This window comes from Perissodus microlepis, chromosome 14 (assembly GCF_051167445.1).
Source record: "Perissodus microlepis isolate ML-2025 ecotype Zambia chromosome 14, ASM5116744v1, whole genome shotgun sequence".
Classification (NCBI taxonomy): Eukaryota; Metazoa; Chordata; class Actinopteri; order Cichliformes; family Cichlidae; genus Perissodus; species Perissodus microlepis.
In genome coordinates, this window is record NC_140474.1 from 23,905,304 (window position 1) to 23,927,677 (window position 22,374).

General features: G+C 42.6%; 5 protein-coding genes across 8 annotated transcripts in view; 3 read left to right on the forward strand and 2 right to left on the reverse strand.

Moving 5' to 3' along the window:
* Positions 1 to 5,097, forward strand: part of LOC146373979 (clathrin heavy chain 1-like) — a 27,204-nt gene extending 22,107 nt beyond the window's left edge. The window contains exons 31-34 of one of the 4 annotated variants that reach the window (XM_084951429.1): positions 523 to 543; positions 3,122 to 3,159; positions 3,253 to 3,328; positions 3,444 to 3,542. In XM_084951429.1, the coding sequence (XP_084807555.1) occupies positions 523 to 543; positions 3,122 to 3,159; positions 3,253 to 3,283 (90 nt within the window). In that variant the 3' untranslated portion in view covers positions 3,284 to 3,328; positions 3,444 to 3,542. Of the gene's footprint in view, positions 1 to 522; positions 544 to 710; positions 3,160 to 3,252; positions 3,329 to 3,443 lie in introns of those variants that run through there. The other 3 variants (XR_014802258.1, XM_084951427.1, XM_084951428.1) reach the window with 3 other exon arrangements.
* A 287-nt stretch (positions 5,098 to 5,384) lies between these two features.
* Positions 5,385 to 9,958, reverse strand: LOC146373980 (cilia- and flagella-associated protein 45-like). The gene is made up of 12 exons (XM_084951431.1): positions 8,976 to 9,958; positions 8,755 to 8,865; positions 8,489 to 8,595; positions 8,168 to 8,312; positions 7,911 to 8,081; positions 7,635 to 7,813; positions 7,326 to 7,455; positions 7,093 to 7,239; positions 6,877 to 6,990; positions 6,581 to 6,774; positions 6,283 to 6,507; positions 5,385 to 5,594 (listed from the first exon to the last, which is right to left on the reverse strand). Exons 1-12 carry the CDS (start codon positions 8,976 to 8,978, stop codon positions 5,528 to 5,530), a joined length of 1,593 nt encoding a protein of 530 aa, XP_084807557.1. The 5' UTR covers positions 8,979 to 9,958; the 3' UTR covers positions 5,385 to 5,527.
* A 40-nt stretch (positions 9,959 to 9,998) lies between these two features.
* Positions 9,999 to 13,681, forward strand: slc37a4a (solute carrier family 37 member 4a). The gene is made up of 9 exons (XM_084951432.1): positions 9,999 to 10,123; positions 10,321 to 10,933; positions 11,045 to 11,277; positions 11,758 to 12,001; positions 12,365 to 12,523; positions 12,604 to 12,689; positions 12,990 to 13,103; positions 13,204 to 13,342; positions 13,439 to 13,681. Exons 2-9 carry the CDS (start codon positions 10,786 to 10,788, stop codon positions 13,603 to 13,605), a joined length of 1,290 nt encoding a protein of 429 aa, XP_084807558.1. The 5' UTR covers positions 9,999 to 10,123; positions 10,321 to 10,785; the 3' UTR covers positions 13,606 to 13,681.
* A 346-nt stretch (positions 13,682 to 14,027) lies between these two features.
* Positions 14,028 to 15,971, reverse strand: trappc4 (trafficking protein particle complex subunit 4). Its single transcript, XM_084951436.1, has 5 exons — positions 15,756 to 15,971; positions 15,331 to 15,505; positions 14,710 to 14,813; positions 14,350 to 14,476; positions 14,028 to 14,259 (listed from the first exon to the last, which is right to left on the reverse strand). The coding sequence occupies exons 1-5, from the start codon at positions 15,928 to 15,930 to the stop codon at positions 14,181 to 14,183; spliced, it is 660 nt and encodes a 219-aa protein (XP_084807562.1). The 5' UTR covers positions 15,931 to 15,971; the 3' UTR covers positions 14,028 to 14,180.
* A 165-nt stretch (positions 15,972 to 16,136) lies between these two features.
* On the forward strand, positions 16,137 to 18,632 carry rps25 (ribosomal protein S25). Its single transcript, XM_084951437.1, has 5 exons — positions 16,137 to 16,228; positions 16,786 to 16,875; positions 16,993 to 17,176; positions 18,382 to 18,480; positions 18,565 to 18,632. The coding sequence occupies exons 1-4, from the start codon at positions 16,226 to 16,228 to the stop codon at positions 18,474 to 18,476; spliced, it is 372 nt and encodes a 123-aa protein (XP_084807563.1). The 5' UTR covers positions 16,137 to 16,225; the 3' UTR covers positions 18,477 to 18,480; positions 18,565 to 18,632.
* Positions 18,633 to 22,374: the final 3,742 nt, after the last annotated feature.

Genomic DNA, 22,374 nt, shown 5'->3' on the forward strand with positions numbered 1-22,374 from the left:
GTGTTACGGAGGAGATTCATAACTGCTGTGTGACTCATTACGCCATTTATCTCTGTTACATGGCAAGCAAAGCCCACACGAAAGAGAAACACCTGATTCTTTCATAATAGCGTGCAGACCCGAGTGAAGCATTTACACATTTATGTTCCAGTTTTTGATGATAAATTCAAAATACTTCAGTCTGTTATTTAAGCTGTTAAAGAAACAAAGTGATTGTGTCAAGTTAAATGAAGGGATTGTGTATATCTGGGTCTTTTTTAGCGACCTAGAGGAGCCACGTTGTTTATACTAGTCTAAAAAGTGAGGCGCAAGTTCACGGTAGCAGGTTTGATCTCAAGTGTGCATTTGTATCAAAAGTGGCATTAATTACCCGCATCACTTGTAGGATTTTTATATTTCTTCTTTAAGTGACAAGTCCTCTGTTTGCTCTCTCTCTCTCTCTTTCTCTCTGTCACTTTCTATTTTGGGAGACTCCCATTTGTTTTTTCCTCCCTAAGTTGCCTCTCTGAATTTCCTTTCCAGGTTGATGCGATAAAGGAAAAGGTGAAAGTCCAATCCATTTTCTAATCATTCTTTTTGACCCTGTCCCCTGTCCTGTAGCCTGTAGTTTGGAGCAGTAAAACTAGTACAAACTGCATGTTCCCTCCCCTCCCGTCCCCTCTCCCATGTCACTCTGCTGCTTCTGACTGTAAATTCCACATCTCCACTAGACCACCTACCAACCCACGAGACTCCAGAGCGGGGCTCTTCACGCCCATCAAGAGCCCTGATCGGCTTGCTGGTGTGTCCGTGACGGCTTGAGTTTTGCCTCAGGCCAGGAATCGCAGAACTGATTGGTGAATTGGACACGTAGCTGACAGCTAAACTCAGATTAATTGCTGATTCAGCTCCTGAGACTTTATGACACTTCCACAGTCATTTTTTTGAAGATCTGTTATAGCAGTGCAACGGTAACGGCCACCTCCCGCAGCTGAAAGCAGCTTCAGAGTCTCTCAGTTGGTCTTTGTAAGTCTGCCTCTTAGAGAAAGCCCTTTCACATATTTGTGTCAGACGTGCAACCGAGCCCTCGACTGAAGCCAGCATGCTTATCAGCTCTCCTCGGCCGTGGGTGAACAGTGCCACTCTGCTTAGCCTCCCCTCACCTGCTGTGGGTCAGGTCCTTTTTCTGAGATTTGTAGATTAATTCATGTTTTACTGTCTTGTTCCTCTGCTCAGCTGCGCTCTACTGCTAACAACTTTATTTCAGGAAGCAGATGTGTTTATACTGTCGATGTTCTAGGTTTGCCTTTTTTTGGTTTTAATCAAATAGTGGGAGGATATTGTACTGTTTAAACAGTGGTGCATTAGCATAGACTGCAGCTGAGTGTAATATTAGCATTAGAGGAGCCACAGAGGCTCCATTTTAACAAAGTATTTCTTTTCTGTTGTTTTCTGTCTGCCTGTACTTATTTCAGTGCTATAGTTACAATACTGGCATTAGAAACCATAAATGTTAGCCTGTTACATGCATTTTTAGAGGGGTGTGTTTTTCTCTGTTTCTTTGAGTATTCTTGCAAAGTGAGCTCTCTTCAAGCGACAAATTGCTTTTGTGGGTCAGGGGATAAAATCTGTAGTCCGGGTGTATCCACTGGGGAGAAAAAAATCAGAACTTGTAGAAAACGACCAGCATGCATTTCCCTCCTCCTCCCTTGGTAGCATCAGCTGCACTCAGGCCAGGCTAAGAGACATGTTGTTGGCTGTGCCTGCTTCCTGGAAACATTGAACTGGCTGTACAGTACCATCCCCTCCACCCTGTCATTCACACTCCCTCCACTTTGGCTCTCTGCTTCTCTGTCTTTCTCTCATGCACTCCTCAAGAAATAAATGACTAAACTGCTGCTTCAGCATGTCTCTAATAAATCGGCACACTTTTCTTAAAACGACCTCTTAACTAGATCGACTGATGTTTTTCTTTTTCACTAGTAAACCAGACAGTATGTAGAGAACTGAACCCAAAACCACCGTGAGAGAATCCAACCCCCCTTTTTGTTTAAGTTATCTTATCTCAACTGCAATGCACGCTGGCGTAGCCGAGAGCACTGAGGGTAATATCTGAAGCTTCCCGCTGGCTGCTTAATTCTCTGAATTGTTTCAACTGTATCTTTTGTCCTTCGACTGTCATTGTCTGCTTCTGAGCTGAGGCTAAAACACCAAAGAAGAAATAATGGGAAGTTTGAGAAAGTTTATCTCAAGGCTTTTACATGTTTTACAGAGCTGTTTACACCCATGCAGAGAGTTAGAGATACGATATGTAGCATGTTAGCTGCACAATAAATAATATTAAAGTGACAAAAGTGAACGTCTGATTTTCAGGCTTTAGAAAGTGTAGTTTAAAGCCTGAAAAGTCTGGGGGGCTTCATCCAATCACACCTCTTTTCTGGTAAAGGTCAGGTGAGTAGTAAAAAAAAAAAAAGGAATTAAAACACTTCATTGCATGATTGGAAGGAGGAAGCAAGGGGTTATCAATCTATATATATTTACCTTTTCATTTTATTTGACCTTATTTTACATTTATTTAATTTTGCCTGTATATAATGGCCACTTTTGCCTGTAAAAGTATTAAATCCTGGAAACACCCAGTTCTTACTGGTGTGGATTGGCATTTGTGTTTTCAGAACACACTGGATGCTAAGCTAGGAAACAAAGATGACGACAGATCCAAGCAGGTTGGTTAGTATACGACAGTGATTTTTAAAAAAAGACTGAAAATGAGGTTAAGTTAAAGGTAAAAGGCGACAGTGAGATGGTTGAAATTGCGTAGTTGTAGTGTTCTGGAAGAAAAGCCTGATGTGAGGGTGTTTGCACTGGTGCAGGGTGGGTTCTCTACATACTCACACTTGTTCAAGATGTTAGAGTAGATGTTTTTGGGTGGCTGGATGGTGGGACCATTATTACCCAGTAGCTGTTTGTCTTTGTCTCCCCTCCTTACTCCCTAATTTGTTTCACAGTAAGTGGATGTCCATAAGGTAGAGTAGCCAGTAGCTCTGTAGTTGTAGTTATTCCTCTTAGGCTCCTTAGCGAGGCCTGCTTCCCGCAGCCTGTTTTTATTTAAATCTGGACTGTAATCGTCTTCGCCTGTCAGGAATGGTCCCATCCGTCAGCCAGTGAAATAACCCAGAGGTCAGTTTTTACAAACCCTTGCTCTTCAAGAGCCCCGTCGTCTTCACTTTAACTGAAGTGTGACACATCCGCTGTCGTCGTGTGCCCCCACAGGTGGACAAACTCGAAGCCTCCGAGTCTCTGAGGAAACAGGAAGAGCAGGCTACAGAGTCTCAACCCATTGTTTACGGTAAAAAAGGCCTCATGTTCAAAACTGGATCACCGTAGTGCCTTTTGAGGATAGATTTAATAGTTTGATCGCAGCTGTGGTGTTTTTAAGTACTCATCTTGGCGTTGTCTTGCAGGCACACCCCAGCTTATGCTCACAGCAGGGCCCAACGTGCCCGTGCCTCCTCAGCAGCCCTACGGCTACGGCTACACAGCAGCACCCAACTACGGCCAGCCGCCACAGACCACCTTCGGTTACGGCATGTGAACACCCAACTACCCACATCCTCCCCCACCCACAACTCAACCCAACACCTTCCTTGCATCTGTTCTCCCTCCTTTGTGTTCCTCACCAGCTTCCCATGGTCTTCTACTCACAACAGGGGCCACAAGCAAGCAACAGCCCACTCTCGTTTCTGGCACTATTTTTTTATTCTGTCGTCCTGTTCCAAGAGAAAACACTTAACTGCATCGAAGGACTTTTATTTGTATTGTTTGAAAGAAATTGGACCACACGTTTGTTTTTTTCCACATTCCATATTTATGACTACTTATTAAGATATTTTTGTGTGGTTTTGTTTTGTTTTGAGGTTTTTTGTTAATGTCAAAATTTTTTATTGGTTTATGGAGAAGTGGACTTGCTCAAGCTCAGCAATGAGCCTTTGAAGTAGGTGGAGGAGCATTGGATTTTGCACTCATGAAGAAATTAATGTAGAAGAGCTCTTACTTTTGATGTACTGAACATGTGGACAGCTTACATTGTCTCGTTTGTCTGTATAATGCATTTCATCATTGTATATTCTGAGGAAAAAAGGTTACATATAATATTGAACATATATTGCCATTTCAGTGGCTATAGCTAGCAACACTAAGTAATGATAGTATATTCTGCACAGGCGTGTAGCTTTATGGAGTTTTAAATGCATACAGATGTATGTCACTGTGTGACTGGGAGTGTGTGTGTGTATGTGTGTGTGTGATCTAAAGGTCTGAATAAGAATTTTAACCCCCCTCTCTCTCAGCCTGTACTGGGCTTCTTCACTCCACCCATCTAGATATTAGCGCTCCCTCATTAGCTCCATGTATTAAGGTGACCTTTTGTGCTGTGTACAGTGCTTGTGTGAGACTGTATCTGTGTATGTGCAAGGACGGGACCACGGCCACTAAACCCCAGGGCCCTTAACCGTACCGCGTGTATGTATTTACTCTGAACCCTTCTCGTGCTGAGGTCCGTGTATGCCAGGTGTTGTGGTGTTCCCCTCGGTCACCGTTACTTTTTTTTTTTTTTCCCCTCTTTTTCTTTTTCCTCCTCGTGTGTACAGATGTGAAGAATTGAAAACTTTTAGATGGAGACCCCCACCTCTCTGTCGTCCATCCCCTCCCCTGTCTTGTTACCTCCTTTGTTAATGCTTAGTGGCAAAAACAAAGAAAGAGGCAGAGGAAGACAGGCTGGTGGAACGTTTAGTGTTTTAACGACAGCTCGATTAGCTCCATAAACACTCCTGTAGGTTGTGTGTTTAGATGGTTACGATGAAGAAATTTACTAAGTCTCCATACAAGCCAGTTCTCTGTCAAGAATGGTTTGAAATAAGAGCCTGTTACTTACCTTGATGTACTTAACTTCCTTACATGTTTTAAGCTGTGTGTGTAAAGTGTCATCCTAACCCTGACATAAGTTGAATTCCTTTCTGTTGTCATGCATATTAATAAAGGGGATCTGTCATTGATAAGTGGAAGAATATGACTTAATTGAAAGGGAACTACTAGCCTAAATAAAAACTAAAAATTGTACCCGGTCTCTGTGTGTGATGGCAAAAAAGTTGATTATTTTTTTCAAAATACATAAAACAGACTACATCAGTTTAAATAGGCAGTAACTACAAAGAAAACCCTTGAGGCTCTTTTCTGAAGTGAGAGGGTTCTGTCATATTTGGGTCCTGCTTATAGCGACAAATAACTGGGTGTGCCTCAGAAGTTAGGAGATTTGAAGACTTGGAAAAACCCAGAAGCTATTCTAATGGTTGCTGAATCTATTTATAGAGTTAACAGCTCAAATACATGAATGCCAGTGTTTTCCATACTAGTAAACTATTAGTCTTTATTGTTACATTCCTTTACATTTTAACCAACACTGAAACATGTTAAATTAGACTGTAAATACAATGGCGGGACCAGATGAGAACTTTTCACGTGTTCTCGTTTGAATCCAGTGGTCAGGTGATCAGCTCGTCACGGTCTGGACCTTTCTTTCCACCTGATTGCAGTACTTTTCACAGAGTCCTGTAGCCCTGTAGTGGATTAACAAGCACAATTCAATGTATTTGTATGGCAGTAATTCATAACAACAGCCTCAAGGCGCTCTACATTATTAGGTAAAGACCCTACAATCACACAGCTCCCTATGAGCAAGCACTTGGGACAGTGCTCCAAACAGTGGGAGGAAAAACTCTATTTTAACAGGAAGAAACCTCCAGCAGAACCAGACTCAGGGAGGAGCAACCGTCTGCTGCAACCCGCTGGGGGTGAGGGGAAAAAGAAGACACACTATTTGAGAAAGAGCCACTATAGGAGAAATGCAGAGTGGTTTACAAACACACAGCGAGGTGAATGAAGAGGAAACACTTTGCATTATGTGGTGATCGTGGCTCAAGAGTTGGGAGTTCGCCTTGTAATCGGAAGGTTGCCGGTTCGAGCCCCGGCTTGGACAGCCTCGGTCGTTGTGTCCTTGGGCAAGACACTTCACCCGTTGCCTACTGGTGGTGGTCAGAGGGCCCGGTGGCGCCAGTGTCCGGCAGCCTCGCCTCTGTCAGTGCGCCCCAGGGTCGCTGTGGTTACAATGTAGCTTGCCATCACCAGTGTGTGAATGTGTGTGTGAATGGGTGGATGACTGGATATGTAAAGCGCTTTGGGGTCCTTAGGGACTAGTAAAGCGCTATATAAATACAGGCCATTTAACCCCCCCACACACACACTTACTTAAGCTCCTGGAGCTTCTTCTGTTTGAGCTCATCGAGGCGCAGACGTCTCTGCCGGGTTTCCTCCATCAACCGTTCGGCCTCCTTGAAGGTCTCTTTGCGTTTAGCTGTGGCTAAGCTCTCGCGTTCCTTCATCTGCTGGCGGATGGCCTGCGCGTGCTGCTGCACTTTGTGATGCTGCCTGTCGTTTTGCACCTGCTCTTTGACCATCTCTTCCTGCTGCACTCTGCGTGGAGAGAGCACTTTTAACAGAGTGTATTAAGATTATTTGAAAATCGGTTTTGAACGGACTTTCTTACTTTAGCAGCCTCTCAAACTCTGCCTTCTCCCGACTCGCCTCCACTGACAGATTGCGCTCTTTGTAGTGAACCTGCTCCATGTGAGCCGATCTCAGCGTCGCCTCCAGCTGCACTTTCTTTGCAGCCCGCTCCCTCTCTTTTCTCCTCCACTCTCTCTCTGCAGCGTCCTGGTTCCTCCGAGCACGGAGCTCATCCTTCCAGACAAACATATACACAAGCACGAGTAGCTAAGAACATCTGTAAATCTTCTGCCAGGTTTCAAATCTTCATATATTGCACATCTGTTAGATCCTGACCTGCTCAGCCTTGTAGTCTTTTTCTTTTTCTTGCTGAGCCCTCAAACGAGCAATCTCCAATTCTTTCTCCTTCTTGATTCGTCTTTGCTCTGCTTCGTATTCTGCCTGCTGCTCCTGCAGGTTTAATGAATTGCCAACGTTAAAAACAACAACAGAATCAAATGTGTGTGTCACATGATGTAGCTTGCTCATCCACAAAGAACAGTGGGCTGTGACCTGCTTTTTTAGGAGATACTCCTTCACTCTCATGTCAGCCAGCTTCTCCTCCTCTATCCTCCGCTCCTTTGCCCGCATGGTCTCTGCGTTGATGCGCTTGATCTCCTCCTGCAGAAGCTGTTGCTCCATCCTCTTCTTCTCCAGCACCTGGAGGAAGACATGGGTCAGAGCAGAAACTGAGCACGGTGTACGTTAACTGCATGTGTGGATGTGTACTCCGCCTCCGCGTGCACCTCGAGATCCTCCAGGTTCATTCTCTCCTGGTCCTCTCGTGTCTGCTGACTCTCTTTCTCTTTTTTGCCTTCCTCCAATTCTCGGTTCTCCAGGCGTTTCTGGATCTGATCGTAAATTTCCTGCCTTCCCCTGAAATATAAATCACACACACACGTGTTGACAGTGCTCCTAGTTGTCCTCCACTGCTCATTATTAGGATTTCTGCGATCTCCCAAACAGAAGAAGACGAAGAATGACGTTAATTGCAAAAAAATCAATCCGCGAATAGAGGGTGATAGAGGGTGTGTTTCTGATAGGGCTCCATTTACTTGACTCTCTGCTGCCTGCGTAGCTCTTCAATCTTGTCCAGAGTCTCCAGAGCCTTGCGGCGCTCCACCTCCATCATGTTGTCCAGACGCCTTTCCTCCTCTGTCAACTCCATCCGGATCTGCTTCTTCTCCTGGATCTGGTAGTCACGGTTTGCTTGGCACTGAGCACCTAAAATCAGCTGAGACGACCACACAAACACAGGTTTATTATTGTGTACTGGTATGTTTATATTTTTTTAAAGGTTGGTCATCCACACATCTGCACTTTCTTCCTACCTGGTTGAGCTGTTTGATCTCATCTTCCTGTTCCATCCTTAAAGTATTACTCCGCTCCACCAGGCGCTGTGCACGTTCCCGGGCTTCAATCTCCAGCTCAGTCAGTGGCTGGTTCTGCTTACGGGACAGGTCTGCCTCATGGATCCTATGCTTCCTTTCCTCTGCAGCTTTCTGAATAAAAAGTACATAAAAAATACTAATTAAATCAGTGGACTTCTTTGTTGTTGTTATTTTAAAATTGCAGTCAGCTTTCCTACAAGTTCCTCTTCTTTCTTCCTCTGGTAAGCCTGCCTCAGGGCCTCTCTGTCCTCCTTGAGGAGCAGCCAGGATGTTGAGTTGAGCCTCTTAAACTCAGCTGGTGGAAGTAAGACGGACTCTCTTGAAGGATCTCTCTGGGGGATCCTGGCATGATGACATGTGGTATAATGTTTCAAAAACTTGGTATACTGTATTAACATCAGCAATAGCAATCTGATTAGCCTGCCGAAATAAGGCAGAGGTTTATCACAGAGCAGCACACTCACTTTACAGACTCTCTTCATGTTTTATTCAAATGAGCTCGTTTCATGCTGGCCTACCGCAGATTTCGGATGAGGTCTTTGGTGATGATTTGAAGAGTCTCTCCTTCCTGGTTCTTCCATGAACAATCCTTTGCTACGCCTGCTGATTTTACCCGTTTGTCAAACTGCAATGACATCCACACAGAGATTTAGCTGTAATCAGCTCCCAAACTCATCCACGACCTCTGTTCTCACTGCAGCTACATGCAGTTTCTGATGATATCTGGGGATATCATTGTGAATAATAAGAGTTTCCCGCTGAGTGTGCACTGACCCACACTCACCGATTTCTGGTTCTCAAACAGATCTTCATCCACCCGAGAGCCGGGAGCCAGTGTGCGGTACCGGCCGAGGTACATTTTGCCCCTGGATGACGTGGAGCTCGAGGCAAGTCTCTGCGGGGCAGTAATTACAACGCTCAGGTGTTATCAGCAGATAACGGTCACGCATTTGAACACTGGGATTTAGCATAGAATAGCTTTTTTATTTTTAACCTAACACTTACCATAGTTCTCGGTTACTGTGGGTCAGTGAAACAGACTATATTTGTTAAAAAAAAATACTAAACTCTGAATATTATACTTTGCTCTTGGATAACTTCCAGCTAGCTCAAATAATTAATGTGGTTTTTAAAAGAAATTAGCGTACTACTTATATTGGCTCCAGCTCACGGGACACCGACTTTGAAATGTTTGGTTACCCGTTGCCATGGGAGCAGGAGGAAGGGCAGACCTCACGTGACCGCAAAGTAGTGCTGTGCAAAATTTGGTATCGATCCGATACCATGTAAATACGGGGCCAGTACTGCTGATACCGATACTGACTAACCTATAAAGGCAGCGTATGCAGGGGAGAGCAGATCGCCATGATATCTGAGATGAATCGTCATCAATCTGAAACTTCTGACAACATTTTAATGAACGCTAAATCACTTCGATTTCTACTTTCCACAACAAAAATCGATTTGCCCAGCTCTAGTGCAAAGAGGGAGCTAGGAATAAAAAAAAAACACTTCCCGGGAAAAGACACTTTTTAAAACCTTATTTTCAGGCAAAGCCGCCAAGCAGCAAATAGGTTTTTAAGTTTTAACTGGCGCTTCTAAATATGTATGCTGTAATGTTCTGTAAATTTTGCTAATGTTTCAAAATATCTGCCCGAGATAAGTGCCCAACGGCGTTACCAACATGGCTGCAAAGAAACAAAACTTACTCAAACAATGTTATTGGCTTATTAAACAGTGGTTTAGTCACACAGCTAGCTGGTAAAACGCTACACTGTAGAAATATTTGTGTTTACTTGAATACAGGGGGAAAATGCTAACACTAAAAACAGCGCTAACAAGCTAGCTCATTCCGCGGAAATACTCGTAGTTTCTTAGATTTAAATTACAATTTATGTCGTTATGTGTTATTTAATTTCATACAGTCATTGCCACAGTTATACAGAGCATTGTCCGGACACAGTGTTGTTCCGTACCACCACCGTCGGCTTTCGTGGCTGGGCGGTGCTAGTTGGCCCACATGATGCGGAAATTTTGCACAAAAAATCCTTCAGCCCCGAAACGAGAACTCACTCCAAACTCAGGGAAAGTTAATCTGCGAGATTTTACGCATACACGGAAAAGCGGAAGTGGACACACCGAGGTTTCTGCAGGTATATTTACATTAAAGACTTTGGTTTTGTAGATTACACTTACACGTCAGACCAAAATCTTAGTATATACTAAGATTTTGGTCTGACGTGTTGTGCACAATGGAACTGTATTACCCACAACTCTCATGTGCAACAAAAGATTTATGCACTGCCACAAATACCGTGGTCTCCCTCCTGAATTTATGAATGTGTCTCAGGTCTTTTTGCTGATGAGGATCACACTCACACACCCCTCCATTTGGATAGGAGCCTCCCACTGGTGTACAGCAGCTATTGGACTCCTCAGTAAATCATTAAACGCATCAGTCCGAGGACTCCTGTCATGGCATTATCAGATAGATAAACAGCAACAAGAAAATAACACTTGATAAAACAGAAGGACACAGAAGATCACTCTCAGGGGATAGTGTCACAAACTGATGGTCACCTCCTCTGGCCCTCGTGAAGCCAGCCTGCAGCGCAGGGTAGCCGCCATGATTCAATCAGCTTCAGGGTGTAGAAGTTGACCATTAACCTCTGGTGCTGATTGCAAACACTTCTTTGCTTGTAAGCAGCTGCCTGTGTACAGTGGATCCTGAAGCAAAGTTCACTGCTACAGGTTGCAAAAGGCAGGAGCTCCTCTGGAAGCTGCTTTGCAAGTGTTTTAGGACTGAGCTGCAACCATGGCTGCCTCAGGTTATGGATACTACAGAAGTACAATATTTCTGGCCATGTTTGTGGGCTACACATTGTACTACTTCAACAGAAAGACGTTCTCCTTCGTGATGCCTTCTGTAATGCAAGAGATCAAGCTGGATAAGGACGATCTGGGTATGTCAGTACTATAAACTTGAACCCTGTGTACCTTCTATAAATGTGATAACACTGATGTGCCTTTACAACAATTTTGCAGCAAGTGCATGAGCGCTCCTCTTTTCTCAGGTATGATCACCAGCAGTCAATCTTTGGCCTACGCTATTAGTAAGTTCATCAGCGGTGTCCTGTCAGACCAAATCAGCGCCCGCTGGCTCTTCTCCATTGGCCTGTTCATGGTGGGAGGCATCAACGTGATCTTCTCTTGGTCCTCCACTGTCGCTGTCTTCTCAGCCCTCTGGTTTCTCAACGGTCTGGGCCAAGGCCTGGGCTGGCCTCCCTGTGGCAGGGTGCTGCGCAAGGTATATGACCCGGTACCCTCTAATTCAAATTGAGTTTAAAATTTAAGTTTCTTCTGAGTGTTACAAAAAACAAACCGACACTGCAGTAGGAAAATACAGAATGAGCTAATAAAGTAAAGCAAGTAAACAGGATGAAATAATTAAATGGACCTAAAACTGTTTGTATTCTCTATAAGATCTTGAATGAACTGGAAACTGATGTTAGATCCCAACTATTTTATCAGCAGGCTCAGGCAGAGTTGGAGCGTAAACAGCTAATCCAAGACAATAAAACAAGTTTATTTTTAAACTGCATTTTCATAGTGTCTTAAACAGGACTCAGAAATCTGTAACTGTTTTGTGTGTCTGAAAGAAAAAAAGAATATCTGACTTTTAAACTACCGAGTGTGGGGATCGGTCTTAAAAATCCTATGTGGGTATCAAGGAACTTCCTGCCAGGGCTGTCTTGACTTAATGTTTTTCCCTCTTTTCCTCCATCAGTGGTTCGAGCCCTCTCAGTTCGGGACGTGGTGGGCGATTCTGTCCTGCAGCATGAATCTGGCCGGCAGCTTGGGCCCCATCGTTGCCACTGTGCTGTCGCAGAGTTACAGCTGGAGGGCGATACTGTCCGCCTCTGGAATGATTTGCATCGTTGCCTCATTTGTTTGCCTGCTGGTAATCAAGAACGAGCCCAAGGATGTGGGGCTGCCCAACATAGAGGTGTCGACCAAAAAGAGCAAAGGTGGTGAGTCTGACTCTTAGTCAGGCACAATCAGAAACTGGTGCGGTTCAACTGGTTTGAACCGCTGCTTTTCTCAGAATCTTGTTAACACATAGACAATGCTCTCATAACACAAATTTGAACACACACACATGCACGTGTGTCTGTTGTCTAACGGCATGGGCCTTGAGCACTGTGACTAAAGATCAGTAACTCGGTGGACTCTGCACTCAGTGTGTCCCTCACGTGAAAGCAGCTCATGCAAAGTGTGAACACAGGATGTGATGCATGTTTCTTTTTAAAACTGAGGAGTGCTCCCATCACCACATCACTCACATCTGTGCTCGTGGTATCCAAAAAAGGGTCTTCTGTCTGCTTCTTCTTCAGGATCCTCAAGCCATGAAAGCACCCTGTCTGAGTTTCTCCTGTCCCCCTACCTGTGGCTGCTGTCCATCTCCTACCTGGTGGTGTTTGGGGTGAAGACCGCCTGCACAGACTGGGGCCAGCTGTTTCTCATTCAGGACAAGGGCCAGTCTACACTCATGGGTACGGACGAGGGGAAGAGCAGTCGCCTCTGGAGTCTGCTTTGAAATAAAGAGTTAAACTCACTGTGTTCCTTTTCTTAGGTAGCTCATACATGAGCGCCCTGGAGGCTGGCGGGCTGGTGGGCAGTCTGGCTGCAGGTTACCTCTCTGACAAAGCTGTGGCCAGAGTGAGTTTGTTTTTTAAATATGAGTCATTATTTGATCCAAGATTGTGGTCAATAACAGCCTGTTTAATATAGAGAGAACTGGACTAGAAAGGGTTTTAACCTTTGAATATTTCAATGTTATTTTTTGGAAATCGTCTTCTGTTTAAGATTGCTTTCTCCCTGTCTGCACTTTCTTCATCATTTCATAAGTTAAAGGGATAAATAGCAATAGAAACACACCCCTAAGTGGGCACTCAGTGTTGTTTTATTCAGCTTATAGCCAGGAAATGGAACATCTCATAGTATTTTCTTTGTGTGCAGCAAGGGATGAGGCTCTATGGTAATCCCCGCCACTTCATCCTGATCTGCATGATGGCAGGAATGTTTGTGTCCATGTACCTGTTCAGATTCACCGTTACTCCTGACAGCTCAAAGGTGACACAGACACATTAATTCCTGTGACCTGTTCACACTGCACAGCAAATGCCAAACTTCAGTAGCCCATTTTTTTTTTATCTCTTCTCTGTACATCAAGGTGTGGATACTCGGCTTGGGCGCCGCCTTCGGTTTCTCCTCATATGGACCAATAGCTTTGTTTGGAGTTATAGCCAATGAGAGCGCTCCATCCAACTACTGCGGGACATCACATGCTATCGTTGCCCTGATGGCAAACAGTAGGTTTTCATTAATTGAAAGTTAAATTCTAAAGTTGTGTTTTGTGTGTGTTGCGCTCCTTCCATTGAAATAATCAGTGTGAATTCCCATTGTAGTTGGTGGCTTCCTTTCTGGACTCCCATTCAGCACCATTGCCAAGCACCATGGCTGGGAAAAGGCCTTCTGGGTAGCAGAGGTCACCTGCCTTGTCACTACTATCGGATTCTTCCTCCTGCGCAACATTCGAACCAAGATGGGACACGTGCCCAAGAAGGCGGACTGAGCTCATTCTGTGCGAGCCAGTCATTTTTACTTTTAAATTAGTCATATGTGAAATAAAGTTCATAGAAATGTGCAAAGGCGCTTCTCAACATGTTGTATAAATAGTGCGTGAACTTGAAGAAATTACTGCAAATTGCTAGAGAATGTTTTTTCTGATAATGCCTCTGCAGGACTGCAATAGTAAGAGTGCAAAATGGGAGGCTACAACACACTGAAATGAGCAATCTTAGGTCAATGCTACTTTTTCTTAGTTAACCCTATAACACTAATATCAGGTGACTTTCGCAAATTCCAGTCCTGTGAATTTGTTTTTTAATTTATTTTTTAAAAAAGCAACATGATCAGAGTACCCCATTATACCTTATTTTACACTTCATGCTCCAAAGTCTTCACTCACTGATTCAGTAAAATGGATTCAGAACATTTAAATACAGTATGGATTTTAATCTCTGAATTATTTACAAAACAATGTATTTACAAAGTGTTAATGAGCAAATGTGGGGAGAAAAAAAAAACAAACGGTCCAAGACAAGAAAAAGGAGTCCACTTATTTCTTTTCAGTCTGAATGCGCTGATTTAAGATCCAGCTCCAAAGTTGCCGGCTTTCTCTGCTACCTCCAGTGCACTCTTCAGATTCTGATCAAAGAGCTCACACCTGAAAAGCAAGAGTAAATGTGTGGGTGTTAAACAGTGGGTACAGTAATAAATTATTTCAGGATAAAGCAATCCTAATTCTCTTTAATACCTGATTGGCATTTCCAGAGAATAGAACGGGTTCTTGAGGGCGAAATCTGAATACACCTCATAAATCTTCCTCAACAACGCATCGATTCCAGACTGTCGCGGGTCCGCCAGCACGATAAACTTTATCCCTGAGAGAACAAAATGAGAAAGACGTCATTTTATAATAGTGACTATCAACAAGCTGGGAAGGAAGGAATTTATACACCAGGAAGATTTATTACTGGAGTTGCATGCTGTTCACAGCTAAAATTAAATGAAATCGTTACATATGGAAGTGCTTTGGTTTTTAAATCTACAGCCAACTAAGAAATTACTTCTTTGGTATTTTTAACCTAAAATGACACTTAATTGCACCACTGACCTGTGAGAGTCTGGAAGCAGTGAAGTTTGAAGACGTCAGTTTCTAACATTTCGATCCCTGAACTGCCAGCTTCAGGGGATAGCTGTGAACCTATTGCAAACAACCTGAGGGAGGGATCACAAAAATGGGTGTGTTTATTTAGCTTCATTCATAAAGTGAGGGTACATACAGTTTTGGTCTGAAGTTTAGCTACTGGGCGCGAATGTCGTGGTAATTTCTGGATTTTAATGAGTTCTTTGAACTGAAGAATTAAGTGTACAAGTTTGATTTTATTTTGGATTTTCTCTGATCCACGCAGGGTTAAAAAAGGCTCAAAGGCCTAAACAAATATTTAGTTAAATGAATGTTTGCAAGTTGCACTTTGTCCAGGTGTCCTTATTAAAATATTAATAATAAAATAAAATATTAATAAGTGTATGTATACTTTCGATCCTGTGTAGAGTAGAAAAAAATCAAACAACAGTACATACTATAAAAATGTATTGATCACTCAGGTAAGTTTTCACTTCCTTTGGCTCCCATTCAGAAAAAAACAAAACAACATAAATAACACTAGTAAACACCTGGCCCCGCTGTCCACTGTGCAGCTCGGGTTGAATCCACACACACGAAATTACTTACGAGTGGAACATGGACGCCAGCATCAGCTTCTCATTGGAGCTCAGGCGCGCTCGTCCAAAGCGAATAGACACGGGATAGTTTGAAGGATCTTTCAGGTATTCAAGGATGTCCTTCCCATCTGATGTGTTCTTCCCGATCACATCAACTCCATTGATGGACAGCACTGCATGGCCCACTGACGAATGACAAGAGGTTTCAGTCCAGTCATACAGTCAAGCTAGTGACACCGCAGTATTTTTAAATGAAGGACAGTGAACATTTCAGTTAACTTGGACTGTAAAAAACGATACAAATACGCATACTATAGATAATAAACCGACAAAGACTGCATGCGAGTATTTTAGCTTGGGCATAAGGCAGGTTTCGTTAGAGATTGCCCATATAGCTAGCTAATAAATAAGCTAACGATGTGCCCGTGAGGTTACCTCTGATTCCGTCCCGCTGTCCAAACGATACGACCACCTTCTCGTCGTGGTGCTTCAGCACCAAGTCCAAAGGGTAGCTGAATGTTTTCTCCACCTCTGCTCGCGGGACATAGTTATCATATTGATAAATTAACCCTCCAGCCTTGTTCACCACATACACACTGTATATCACCATCTTTGCAACGTCCTGCCCAGCTGACAGCGGCTGTCACATGACTTTGACGGGTGAGTAAAAATCAAATGAATAAATTCGATTTTACTTGTATGAGTTTTTGGTCTCATACCTGCCGCTGTAATGACTGTGAGAATGTTTGCCAATCTCATAAGTCAAATAAAGTCAATAAAAGCGACGAAACATGAGAAAACTCAAGTTCCCATAATGCCCCAATCTCACTTCCGCAAAAACAGGTTGTCTAAGGGGCTCTTGCACGGGCGAACTTCCTTTCGCTCCGACATCTTGACGAGGAAACATGGTGAGGACAGTTATTACACGTTTGTTGAAAGAAATTAGACTTTTTTCGGCTTATCGTTAGTCATTCAGGAGTCGTAGTACCTCGGAACATTTTTTGATAGCACTGCGCTTCCCCGCACCGGGACGAGAGTGTGTGGATGAAGCAGTCATTCTTAAGATTTCACGCATTGAGCTTATGGCTAGCAAAGTAGCAGTTTGCTAAACGCACCATGCTCCCAGCTACACTGTGCTCACAGAAAGGACTTTAATAAAGTTGTCCCTCACGTGACCGCTAAATATACTAGCATGTGCACAGATGACACAAACACCAAATACTAAAGTATTGTAGGGGTGCAAATGTTAAAAAATTAATGAAGACTGCGAGATTAGAAACGTTTTGAGGACGAGGCCTCCCCATGCCGACCATCCGAATTCGGCATTAGCCCCTAGCTCATTTCCCTTTTTTTTCCTTTAAAAAATTAATGGAGTACCGATGCGAACTTCCTTATGTGTACATTACAGCACATGTTAAACATGTAGCTTCAGAGTGAAAGTTTAACGGATGTCTTCTTTTTCCAGCCTCCTAAACAGGATAAGAAGAAGGATGCTGGGAAGTCCAAGAAGGACAAGGACCCAGTCAACAAGTCTGGAGGCAAAGCCAAGAAGAAGGTATGTTTTTGTTCATATTTGCCCATATTGGATGGATTTTATATTATGTGGCTGCTGAATAAATGTTGAGGTTAGAGGTTTCCCGGTCTTTAAAACAACATGTCTGTTTCTGAGCAGAAGTGGTCCAAGGGAAAAGTGAGGGATAAGCTCAACAACCTGGTCCTCTTCGACAAGGCGACCTACGACAAGCTGTACAAAGAAGTTCCCAACTACAAGCTCATCACCCCCGCTGTTGTGTCTGAGAGGCTGAAGATCCGTGGCTCTCTGGCAAGGAACGCCCTCCAGGAGCTGCTCGCCAAAGGTGAACTTCACTTTCTCTGCTCAGAGCTCTTGAAGGTCCGTGTTGGATCTTTGATGCTAGGAAGGGCATCAAAGTTAATCACACGTCTGTCATGGTAGTGAGCTTTGCTCAGTTGGTCAGCACCATTCCCAAGCATTAGATTTTAGTCCCAGCCAAAAAAGCAGTGTTTGCTTATGTTACCAGCAAAGGATTTATTTACTGCCCTGAATAAGTCGATTGAGAGTTTGGCAGGGTGATTTCCAACTTCAGAGAAAACTCAGTTACACGATGGTACATCTTTTGCATTAAGGGCTGATCAGGAGATGGTTCTTGCTCCAGCTTTAAAAAATGGAAACTGTAACATCTCTTGTCATCTGCTATTTTGTGATGCAGCATTAAACTCAGCCGATGAATATGCCCGTAGTCATCAGCACTGCTCGCTGGCTGTGTCTAATGTTTATAAATGCTTACACAGTATGAACCCAGGCCAGAGTGGTTTGGCAGCGAGTTCATCATTTGTTTTTAAATGACAGTGATGTGCATGCAGCGTGACTACTTATCTCCTCTTTTGACATCCTTCAACTTCTGTTCGAAATGCTGCATGGAAACAAATGATATATTGCAGCCTGTCTGTTGTTTCATGTGATGTGAAATGCTGAACATATTTCAAACGGGTGCATTATGCTTTATTCATTTGATTTATTTATTTTTCCTCCCTACAGTAGTTTAACTGAAGTTTGTGTGTGGTGTTATTCATTGTGTTTCAGAGATATTGTCATCTAGACTCTGTATAGCATTCTTTTTATGAATTAAAGCCTTCCTTCAGCAGGCTGTGCACTGTGCTTCTGATTAAAGAACGCAGATTTGTTCTTGTCCAATACAGTGAAGCTTCATATGCAGCAGGAGGGACACACGAAGAAATTCTGTATTAATTCCTTATGCCTAATTTAATTTGAGAATTACCTGTCAAACTGATTTGAGATATAATGGCTACATTGGCATCCTAGCTAGATTGCCTTTCCTGCCTTGTAATACATTTACTTGTCAGTGTTTGGACACCTGGGAGAAGTGATCTGTTGCACATATCTGCTTTACCTGCTGTATATCACGTTTGTCCCTGTGCAGGCCGACTAGGGCAAATGTATCACAACAATTGACATAACGGTGCAAATTAAAAACACAAAAAAAATTCTGACGGAGAACTTTGGTCCGTTTTTGTCTTGCAGGCATGATCAAACTGGTGTCCAAACACAGAGCACAGCTGATTTACACACGTAACACCAAGGGTGGAGATGAGGAGGCAGCAGCAGAGAAGGCATAATCAGGTACTACAGCAGCATCTCTACACGTCTCTATTTTATTACTGTTAGTTTTCAGTTTTACTAACCTGCAGTCTTTGTTTCTTGCAGGTTCCCCTGTTTGTTTCCTGTGATGGGCTGTTTGTAATGAAAGGTGGAATAAATATGTAAAGACAAAACCTTTGCACTTGTTTTGCTTTAACTGTTCGTCTGTCTTTAACCAGCTAAGAAGTGGATAAAAATTCCTAGTGTATTCATGATATGGTCGGGTGGTCACTGGATATCAGATAAGCATTATGTTGGATTTAAAAATGTCATTTAAGCAAAAATGTTAAGATTGGTTAAAGCAAAGAGTAAAAAGATGAGGATAGTGACTGGTAACTATTCATCTATGTGATACTTATAATAACGTTAAGACCTTTTGTGTCTGTGTGCAGTTGTTTCCTGGTGCCTGATAATAAGGTGCAAATACTGGTCCCTCTGCATCAAAGCGTGGTTTTGTTTTTTACATCCACTGCCGCCTCCTCCCTGAAGTTGACTGACTTAAGTGGATTAAAATCAGTTAGGGGCAATAAATTTGTTTCATTCTGTTCTGGTACTAAAAAGCGTGTCATAGGAAGTGTTACCTAGATCTGATGGCTTTGCTAACAAACACGAGGTGCATCATAAATGAATAAACACTGCAGCAGGTTATTATGGCAACATTATTCTCCGTCTTCTTCTTAAACTCTGATAAGGTTATTTTTTTCTAATTGGTTTTACATAACACAGCGGCATGAAGCTGTTCTAATCTAAGTGTAGAGAGATTAAGAGCTTTCCAGATATCTGTTCAAAACTGCACACAAGGGGAGAATTTTACAGATTCAAGAGCTTCTGCTGCTGAGGTGCTTTCACACCCCATTTACTGTGGTGCGTTCAGTTTGTCACCCAGTAAATTTAAAGAGGCATTCTGACTCAGTTGTCCCATGTTTTCAGTGTTAGATTGGATCATTTCTAATTTGGCCGGGTAGATTTGCACTTTGTCTTCAGCTTGTCTGTTACCAGCCACCGGCAGCGAAAGGTTATGAGATATTGATAGGAGTGAAATGAAGAAGCTATCTTCACTGTCACCGTTTGCTCGGGGCATAAGATAGCGCAGGAGTCCTGTGATGGATGCTGTCAGGTGCTCCTTTGTCACTGCGCAGCACCACCTCCAGCACCAGCCACAAAAACATGCTGCAGGTTTAATGCCACTGACAGATGCAGTCCTCCAACATGAGCTCAGAACACAAACAGAGCCACCTCTCAGTACACATGATGAAACAGCAGTGTCTGTTTAACACCTGCTATTGCTGGAGTTTTCCACCAACGAACTGAAATCCCATCATTTCTATTTATGAGGTTTGCAGCTTGATTAACTAGAATAAAGCATTTACTTGTTTTGCAAGGCTGAAACATTTTCATAATCAAGTGTGCTGCTCAACACTTTGATAGTGTTCTCGGTTATGTAGTGAAACAGCCTTTTGATTCCCGTATAATTTCAGGACATGCAATCAGTGTTGACTTTTTCTAAATTTATCAAAGTGACAGTAATCAGTGATTTAATCGTCCCCCCACTGTGCTGCGTACAATTACTGTGCAAGCTCAGTGAATTCCTATTTTTGTTTGCTTAAAAATATGCCTGCACTGGGCCTGATTGAATGCTCTGGACAGGTTAAAGGGGCTGTAAATGGCGTTTACATAAGGGACCCCATTCTTTCACATTCAAAGTCACATTAAATTAAATTCAATTGCCCCGAAGTTTAAAATTATGGAAGCCCGTTTCCGCCACTAAAAAAAAAAAAAAAGATCCATAACTCAAAATTTCGAGTTATTTTCTCGAAATTCCGAGTCATTTTCTCAAAATTCCGAGTTATTTTCTCGAAATTTCGAGTCATTTTCTCAAAATTCCGAGTTATTTTCTCGAAATTTCGAGTTACTTTCTCGAAATTTCGACATATTAACTCGAAATTTCGATTTATTAACTCAAAATTTTGAGAAAAGCAACTCGAAATTTCGAGTTAGCGCTGCCAATCAGTAATCTACGTGAATGACGTCATTTCCTTGTTACCCGGAAGCTGAAGCCCTCAGCTACAAATGCTACAGCTAAGCTACCGGTATTACATCCAGTCGTGAATGCACAGATTGCTGAGTGTTTTCAGCCTGGCTTCACAAATGATGAAATCCCTGTGTTATTAGCTGAATCACATGGTGTTACTATCAGAAAACGTACTCGCGAAAGCGCCAATTTGTTGGGATCCGTTTTTGAGTGCGCGGTCCTCTGCGCCATATGCTTCCGGGTAACAAGAAAGCGACCTCATTCACGTATATTTTTGATTGGCAGAGCTAACTCGAAATTTTGAGTTATAATTCTCGAAATTTTGAGTTATATTTCTCGAAATTTCGAGTTACTTTTCTCGAAATTTCGAGTTAATAAGTCGAAATTTCGAGTTAATAAGTCGAAATTTCGAGTTATGGATACTAGCTTTTTTGTTTTTATTTAGTGGCGGAAACTGGCGGAAACGGGCTTCCATATTAAAATACAATGTGATGTTACGTTTTTTTAAGGAATGTGTTAAGTCAAGGAATAATTATTAATTGTTTCTATAGGATAACCGTGTCATATGTCCCGCCCCCGCTTCTTAGCTTGCGCATGCCCAGACAAGATGTATATGGCCCTTCGCCTCTGCTACGTCGAGCCTGTTCGTTGGTTGGGCTTTGATGGTAATAAACTGTCACTGTTTAATAATGACAACAACAACAGTAATAATAATAATTTTATGTATAATTTCTCTTCGTTATTCAAGCTTGTTTCCCCCACTAAAAAAAGACCAAAAAAAGTCAAATTATTTTTATTATCTAAAAAAAAAATCGAAGTAAAAAAATCGAAATGTCATTTTCTTTTTAAAGTTATTTTCCCAACGTTTCGAGTTAGTAAGGCTAAGACTTAACCTAACCGTAACACTTACCATAAGATCGAGTTCGAGTAAATCGAAACATCGAGATAATAACCCGAGATTTTCGGGAAAGATTTTATTTAAATGGCGGCATAAACAAGCTTCTTTATTGCTTTACTATACTCTTCATGCTATACTAAACAGGCTGTGCCTCCTTCATTACCTAGGTTTAAATAACTGGTCAGAAATTGTTTAAAAGTGGCTCGTTTGATAGTAAAAGTTGCCAATCCCTGACCTAGCCAAAAATAATGTGTTTTTAAGCTTTGGGTAGGCATGATAAACTCATGCAGGGGCTTCCTTATTTATGCCTGAATTTCAAACATATTATATTTACCTTACCCATCCTACATCCTGTACAGCTGTTTGCAGCCTCAGCCTGTGGAAACATTTTGTCAGGTGAATTCTGGTCTGACTGAAGCTTCAGGAAAGATGTTCACAGATCACATCAATGCATCTGGAAGCTTTTTTAGCACGTGCTAATGTGGAACAACTCATACCTTCATCCATGGTAAGTAGGGAGCTTACTGGCAGGTAGGTCAGTTTATGGAACAAAGTTTGAGACGTCAATACGAGAAGAACACAGGTCTAACCTTTTAAAAAGCACCTTCCTTTTCCTTGGTTTTGTGGCATGGACACTTATCTGTAAAGAACAGAAACTCAATCCCATTGTTAAGTGGTCTAACATGCTTATTGGTGAACAGTATTGCTGTGTGATACTGCAAATTCTCATATCAATATGATACGGAGTATATACAGGGCCACTATGCACTATTGCAGATACTGATACTTTTAACCTTTAGCAGCAGCGTATATTGGGGAGGGCAGTGTTTCATTATTTATAAGATGAATCATCATTGGTTTTTAAATTCTTTCAGCATTTCATGTATTTGGAAACTGTATGTTTTGGAGGGATGTAAATGTACCCGTCAGAGACGTCAGCTTGTAT